Raw genomic sequence first — 7,833 nt, forward strand, 5'->3', positions numbered from 1 at the left:
TCAGAAACAAAAATAATTGCTCTCTCATGCTCTTCAAGAGAACAATCAAAGCTTCCTGCAACCTCCAGCCTCCCGCACCAAGCTTCTCCAAGGCACTCACAGGTCAGCTGCGCTGCCTCGCTGCCTCTGTAACTGCTGGCTCGTCCACCCAGAACGGTCTCCTTAAAGGACCTGCAGCTGCTCCCTAACCGTTTGGGTTCACTCACAGTGGGAGGACTTCTCTGGTCATAGTCCTCTTCCTTCCTTCCCTCCCTCAGTCTCTCTCTTTCTTTAACAGGGTCTCACTATATAGCTATGCCTGACCTTGACATGGCTCCATAGACCAGGTTGGCCTCAAACTCAAGAGATCCACCTGCCTCTGCCTCCCGAGTGCTTCGATTAAAGGCGTGTGTGTGCCATTATCACCTGAGTTTTATTATTTTTATTTATATGTAGGTGTGTGTGTGTTTGTGTGGCTGTGTGCCGTGCAAGTGCCTAAGAAGACCGGAGATATTGCATCCCCAGCAGCTGGAGTTACAGACGGTTGTGAGCTGCCCTGTGGTTGCTGGAAACTGAATCCAGGTCCTCTGGAAGAGCAGCCAGCGCTCTTATCGGCTGAGCCATCTCTCCAACCCCAGACCTCGCTTTTTTGTAACCCCCCTCCTTACCTATAAAAGAGAAAATACCAGGAAAGTATTGGCCAAATAGCAATTGTAACAGCTTTATTTCCAAAGACAAATGCCCCTCCCTGGGTTTGAGGCCTCAGGTGGAAGGCTTGGAGCTGAGCAGCAAGGCCAGGTGGGACAAGAACAGACGGAGATGGGACAGCCGGCCGGCAGAAGAGGCTGGCAGGTCCTGGAGGACACTCTACACAGGTTCCATCTGCAGCTCCTCGCCGTCTGCAGGCTCTATCTGGTGGAAGGCAGCGTGGGAGCCTATGAGTACCAGCGTGGCTCCCAGGACCCAGAAGACAGCAGAGCCAGCACCGGCCAGCCAGAAGAAGGGGAAAGAGACGCCACCAGCCAGGGCGTACTGATGTGCGGGGCTCACCTCCCGACCTGGGGACAGATGGTGTAAGGCAGCCGTTCCCGCCCAACCCTTTCCCAGAAGTGTCCGGGGTCACTTTCCACACATCTAGTGTCACAGACTCTGGAGCCTCCCATGTAATAGTACAGACTCCTCACATCAGTGTCTCCCATCCCTGGCCCTACCCTGCCTCCCCAAAGCACCCTGTCCCCAAAACAACCTTCCTCTGCCCCACCTCTGCTGTCTAGTTTCACCTCTCCCAGGAGCCCCCAGGCCACTTCAGACTAGGGCCTGATGTTCCCGCCTGGTCACCGCGAGTCTCAGGCTGGTGGCTCCACAGTCAAATCTGACCTAAGGATTTTTGTCCCCCTTTTCCCCTTGGTTAAGATTTATTACTTTGAATTATGTGAATATGCCCTGCGTGCACACCTGCCCAAGAGTTCAGGTGCCCGAGGAGGTGGCCATGGGCACCCACCTGGCTTGGGTGCTAGGAACCAAACCAAGGGCAGAATTCAACTATAACTGCTGAACCATCTCTCTTGGCACTTATTTTGATTTTTTTTTTTTTTTTTTTTTTTTTAAGATTCTGAAGTCTAGGCTTATTCTGAACTTGTAGCAACCCTCCTGCTTTAGCTTCCCAAGTGCTGAGACTAGCGGCGCAGGCCAACTTCTGGTTTTAAGGCTGTGTTCTTTGATGCACCTCGAAAGAATTTGGTTTGTGGGGGCTGGAGAAGGTGACTCTCAGAAGTTAAAAGCACTTATTCTTCCAGAGGGCATGCATTATACATTTTTAAAGGCTAGGGCATAGCAGCACACTCTTTAAACCCTAGTACATATATTCATTCTCCCACCCCCACCCCATGCTCTCCTATGGCTGAAAAGTGTGTATGTCCTATAGTGTGTATGTCCTATAGTGTGTATGTCCTATAGTGTGTATGTCCTATAGTCCTATCTGCAGAAGCCAAGTTCTGACCTGCTTCAGGCTATTTCTTTGCCACAGCCCATCTTTGTTTGGTCCTTAAACTTGCTGGGCTATGAAAGACTTCTTTTTTTGTTTTGTTTTGTTTTGTTTTGTTTTGGTTTGGTTTTTCGAGACAGGGTTTCTCTGTATAGCCCTGGCTGTCCTGGAACTCACTTTGTAGACTAGGTGAAAGACTTCTTTTAAGTCTCCTCGGAAACCCTTGGATTTCCCCTCCCAGTGGTCCTGGTGACAGACTGGGGCCACCAGACTTACAGATCTCAGCCTTCCCCTCTGAGAATCATCAGGCTTGGGAAGGAACACGGATCTAGGCCTGTATAAGGTCGCCACCTGGTGTCCAGTGTGGGTATCTGCAGCTGATGCTTTTCGTCGGGTTTTGGGAGGAATTGGATTAAGTCATTTATTTACAAGACACAGAGGTGCCAGGGGCTTTGGGGTCTCTCTGGGTTTGGGAAGCTGAGACTGGAGGGGAGCACCTGGTAGGCCTAAGCCCTTAAGGACCAGGTTAAGTGACTCTAGTTAACATCTCGGTGGGGGCCGTCTTGAGTCCCAACTCTTCGGAAGTTTGAGACCACGATCAGAAGGGCCTGGGGAGGCATTTGGGCAGGGGATTTCTTACCAAAGAGCACAAGCTTAGACTGCAACGTGCNCAAATAGAGAATGTAACAGGCGCCAAAGAAGACAGCCAGAGCCACCAGCAGCATGGGGGATGTCACCCTGGAAGAGTGTGGGAGGCAGGAGTTAGGTATCCGAGGCTGCGTCAGCCAGGCCCCTCTAGCTTTGGACACAGGCAGAGGTTACGTCCTTCTAGGCCAGCGAAGGCCGCATCCTGGTCGGGTGGATGCAGGAGAACAGACTGATCCGGTCCTGGGGTGACAAAGAGGGCTAACTGGTCTGGGCGGGGCCTGGCAGCCTGGGGGCGGGGTCTGACTACGGAGGGCGGGGCCGCAGAGGCACTCACACGCAGTACAGGATGAGGCCCAGAAACACGAACACGTAGTTGCTTTGATAATACTCCACGTTGCGTACCAGGCGCTGGCAAAGCTCGCCCACGTTGCGGGGTCGCGAGAAACGTTGCTGGTCCACGAAGGTGCCCCAGGGCCGGATGGTCGCCCGGCGCCGCTCCAGCCACTCTCGACCTGCGCCGGATGGAATCAGCTTGGGCAGCAGGGTCCTGATGGGCAGGGCAGAGGAGAGGAGCTGAAGGGAGGAATAAGGTACTGGACCCTAGATACCAGCACACATGGTTCCGAACAAGCATGACCTTGAACCCCTAGGAGGAAGGATCCTGAGAGGGAGCTAACACAACTGAGTCCCTCCCAGGGGGTGAGGGGCTGAGGACATGTCCCCGAAGGGGAGAGCTCTATGCTCGAGGGCAGGGACTCCTGCATCTCGGATCTGGGGGTAACACCCTGCTTGCTCACGTGGCGCTCAGCCCTTCCACTTCGGCATCCTTCTGCTGGTCCTTCTGGGCCGCCATGTCTGCACTGCAGTGGCTGGAACCGCTGTAAATAGCCCGGAGCCCAGCAGCACCTAGGCGGCCCCACCCCAGCCGGGACTCTCTGGAAGTGGCGTCGTTGGGAGCTCTAGGGGGCGGTAGTTGTTCCTCCGAGCATTGTGGGTGTTGTAGTCATCGTGGCGTTAAGAGGCAGGTTTGCCTCGCAAGACATCTTGGGAGATGTATGCTAAGAGCTCGTCGGGAGCCTCTTGGCATTGTGGGAATTGTAGTTTCAGGAGGCTCAGAGTGGACTACAGCAGATGGGCTGTCAGGACAGAGGATTTTGTGGGAGAAACAGGCGTTCTGAATGCCTCCGTGGACCGTGCAGAGCTGTCGTTCTGTCTCGAGAGAGCTTAATAAACCATTGTTCTCAAACTCAGATATTCTGATTTTGACTGGGCAAGTCTGGGAAGTAGTTCATTTACTTTTTCTTTCCTTAAAAAAAAAGTTTACTTTGAAAGTGGGGCAGGAGAGATGGCTTACTTGTTTCTCTTTCAAAGGATCATAGCTTGGTTCCCAGCACCCACACCTAGTGCTTCACAACTGCCTGTAACGCCAGCTCTAGCCAAGCAGACATTACTCATGTGCACATACCCATACTCAGATACACATAATTTAAAAATAAATGTTTGTCTTTTAAAAGAAAAGATTTACTTTTATATATTTATGCGTGTGTGCCACCAGAAGAGGGTTTTAGAGCTCCTGGAACTGGAGTTACAGGCAATTATGAGCTGTCCAAGGCATGGGTGCTGGGAACGGAACTCCTCTGGGTTGGGATTCCAGTACGGGCCACTCAGCAGGAAACTGTGTCTGGGCTTCCCACTCGGGGTCCAGCATTGCATCAGAAGGTCAGTGGAGGACTGCAAAGGTACAGTTAGCCTAAAGACTAATGAGGGCCACCACAAGGCCAGAGTACTGGAAAAGACAGCCTTGGGGACCAGTTTGGTGGTAAAGGTCAGCTGGTTGTGACTGTTACAGGAACCAATTCAGTTTCTTTTTCTTTTTTTTAAAGATTTATATATTTATTATATGTAAATACACTGTAGTTGTCTTCAGACACTCCAGAAGAAAGAGTCAGATTTTGTTACAGATGGTTGTGAGCCACCATGTGGTTGCTGGGATTTGAACTCAGGGACTTCAGATGAGCAGTCGGTGCTCTTAACCACTGAGCCATCTCTCCAACCCACCAATTCAGTTTCTTTAGGAGGACTAAACAAAAGTCTTTCTAGTTCATGACCCTCAAGTCTCTGCTGCCCTGGTGGGAGTCGGGGCTTCGGGAGAAGGCAGTGGGAGCCAGAGGCAACACTGTTGCAGAAAGTGGCAAACTAATTCAGAGACTGTAGGAGATTTAAATACCGGTGTTTTTAGGACGGGGGTCTGGGGCAGCTGAGAAAGGAGTCCTTTGGGACAGTGGAAGCGAGGACCCTGAGGTAGAGATGTGATGGGGCAGGGGGTACTCTCAGGTTCCTGAGGGAAGAGGCTCGTGGTAGATGGGCTCTGAGTCAGTAGGCAGTAGGAGAGAATGGACATCCGAGAAGGCTGTGGGAGATGGGGCTTGGCTCTGAGCTCTCTCCTGTGCTTCCCAGAGCAAGCGGCACTGGGAAAACCCAGAAGATAAGAACAGGAACTCGAGACCTGGATCATAATATTGGCTGCATGACTTCAAGGGGCCTCCCCCACTTCTGTCCTGTGCTGAGTCTCTGTCAAAGTGGATGCTCCTTCCTGGTGCTAGGTGATTGGAGTAGAGTATGTGGGTGTCCCAGGAAAGGTCTTGGCCCATGCAACCCCTCCCTCCCAGGATCATCTTGTCCTGAGATCACTAGAGGTCACAGTACAAAGAGCTCCAAGTGCTCCAACGTCTGATCCTCCCCCACTCTGCCTCCCACCTGCTGGGATTACAGCCGGGGTCACTGCTAGAAAATGGCCAGCTTTATTATTTCTTTTCTTTCTTTATCATGGCTCTGTAGGCAAGGATAGAATGACTTCTTATATTTGTTTCTAGTCCAACAATTCTGTAGGATCACAGATATGGCCAGGCGTTGGGGGCACATGTCTTTAATCCCAGTACTCAGGGGGCAGAAGCAGTTGGATCTCTGTGAGTTCAAGGCCAGCATGGTCTACAAAGTAAGTTTCAGGACAGCTAAGGCTACACAGTGAAACCCTGTCTTATAAACAAACAAACAAACAATAACAATGAAAGGATCACAGGCGTCTTGTCACCTTATTTATGCAGGGCTCAGATCAAACCCAGAGCTTTGATAGGCAAGTAGTCTGCACCAGAGCCACCCCCCCCAAGCATTTGATTATTTTAAAAGCTTTATATTATTTATCATGGTTTTGAGAGAGGGAGAGAAAGAGAGAGAGAGAAAGAGAGAGAGAGAGAGAAAGAGAGAGAGAGAGAGAGAGAGAGAGAGAAACACGCACGCATGCAGGCATGCACGCTTGCACACACAGAGGCACAGGGTGTGTGGTGTTAGGGTCTTACTATGTAGCCCCAAGCTGGCCTCTAAACGCCTATCCCTCAGCCACCACCTCAGAGAAACTGGGATTAAAGGCATATGCACCACACAGCAGCAGTGTGTTGGTTTGAATGTATATGCTTGGCCAAGAGGGTGGCACTATTAGGAGGTGTGGCCTTGTTGAAGGAAGTGTATAGTGTGGGGGTGGGCAATGGAAGATAATCTCTCCTGGATGCAGTCAGATCAAGATGCAGACACAATCCTCAACTCCTTCCCCAGCACCGTGTCTGCCTGCATGCTGCCATGCTCCCTGCCATGATGATAGTGGACTGAACCTCTGAACCTGCAAGCCAGCCCCAATTAAATGTTGTCCTTATAAGAGTTGCCTCGGTCATGATGTCTCTTCACAGCAATGGAAACTCTGAGACAATCGGCTTGGCTCTGGTGTGTTGCCATGTGACACGCTCACTCATAGGGGACCACAGCATCCTTGCCACAGACCTAGATCCCTGCACGGGGAGGCTGACAGGCCTGGTGCCCTCCTTGGGCGGCTCAACTCCCGGGAAGAGGTTTAACTGTCCAATGGTTAAATTAAAAGGATTGCTGCTGCCACCTAGTGGCAGTGAAGTGGAATAGATGGGGCTTTTCCTCCACTGTTGGGTACAAAATGCCCAATGTATGCTTTGAAATTAGGTTCTGGGTTTCTATTAAAATTAAACAGCCTAAGAATACCAGTGGTGGTTTATGCCGGTAAACCTAACACTTGGGAGGAGATGTATGAAGATCACTGTGAATATGAGGTCAGCCTGGTCTACATTGCAAGACCCTACTTAAAAAAATTAAATTAAAAAAAAAAAACCATAAAAACCCTGCCACGGAGATAATGGTGCAGTCCTTTAATCCACGCACTCTGGAGGCAGAGGCAGACAGATCTCTGAGTTCAAGGTCAGCCTGGTCTACATAGTGAGTTCCAAGACTGCCGGGGCTACCCAGAGAAAACTTATCTTTAAAAACAAAACAGAACACCGAGGGCCAGGTGGTGGTGGCACACACCTTTAATCCCAGCTCAGGAGGCAGAGGCAGTGGCAGTTTTATCTCTGTAAATTTAAGGACATCCAGGGGCTGGAGAGATGGCTCAGCGGTTAAGAATGCTGATTGCTCTTCCAGAGGTCCTGAGTTCAAATCCCAGCAACCACAAGGTGGCTCACAGCCATCTGTAATGGGATCGGATGCCCTCTTCTGATGTGTCTGAATGTACTTAATAAATAAAACAGACAAATACATCTTTAAGAAAGAAAAAAAGACAGCCAGTGTTACCCAGACAAACAACAACAAAACCCCACCACCTCCAAAACAACCCACAAGCAGGTTTGGTGTCTTATGCTTAGGAAGCTGAGGCAGGAGGACTGCCATGAGCAAGAGTTATATATGAGCACCCTGCCTTAAACAAACAAAAGAGAATAAATCATAAAAAGATGACTGGCCATTTCTTCCTATTACCAGCAGCCCCAGCATGGACACAATTCAAATGTGGATCGTCAGAAGACCCAATTCAAAACAAAACAAAATGTGGTTAGAGCAACAGCACGGATGGGACAGAGATAATGCACACGACATTGTGGAGATGCTCATCTATCACGGAGTCCTGAGCATGAAAGGATATGCTTTAAAGTTCATTTGTATGAAGTTCAAGAGCAGATACACCTGCCTAGAATCTCTCAGTGAGGGGCTGGGGTGTGACTCAGTTGTAGAGCCCCTGCCTAGAATCCCCCAGTGAGGGGCTGGGGGCGTGGCTCAGTGGTAGAGCCCCTGCCTAGAATCCCCCAGTGAGGGGCTGGGGGCGTGGCTCAGTGGTAGAGCCCCTGCCTAGAATCCCCCAGTGAGGGGCTGGG

General features: G+C 50.7%; 1 protein-coding gene across 1 annotated transcript; it reads right to left on the reverse strand.

Annotated features, from left to right (window-relative positions):
- Positions 1–673: 673 nt before the first annotated feature.
- On the reverse strand, positions 674–3,604 carry Rabac1 (Rab acceptor 1). Its single transcript, XM_021219386.1, has 4 exons — positions 3,409–3,604; positions 2,946–3,158; positions 2,604–2,701; positions 674–1,037 (listed from the first exon to the last, which is right to left on the reverse strand). Exons 1-4 carry the CDS (start codon positions 3,462–3,464, stop codon positions 847–849), a joined length of 558 nt encoding a protein of 185 aa, XP_021075045.1. The 5' UTR covers positions 3,465–3,604; the 3' UTR covers positions 674–846.
- Between the last annotated feature and the right edge of the window lie 4,229 nt (positions 3,605–7,833).

Source organism: Mus pahari, chromosome 19, assembly GCF_900095145.1.
Source record: "Mus pahari chromosome 19, PAHARI_EIJ_v1.1, whole genome shotgun sequence".
NCBI classification, from domain to species: domain Eukaryota; kingdom Metazoa; phylum Chordata; class Mammalia; order Rodentia; family Muridae; genus Mus; species Mus pahari.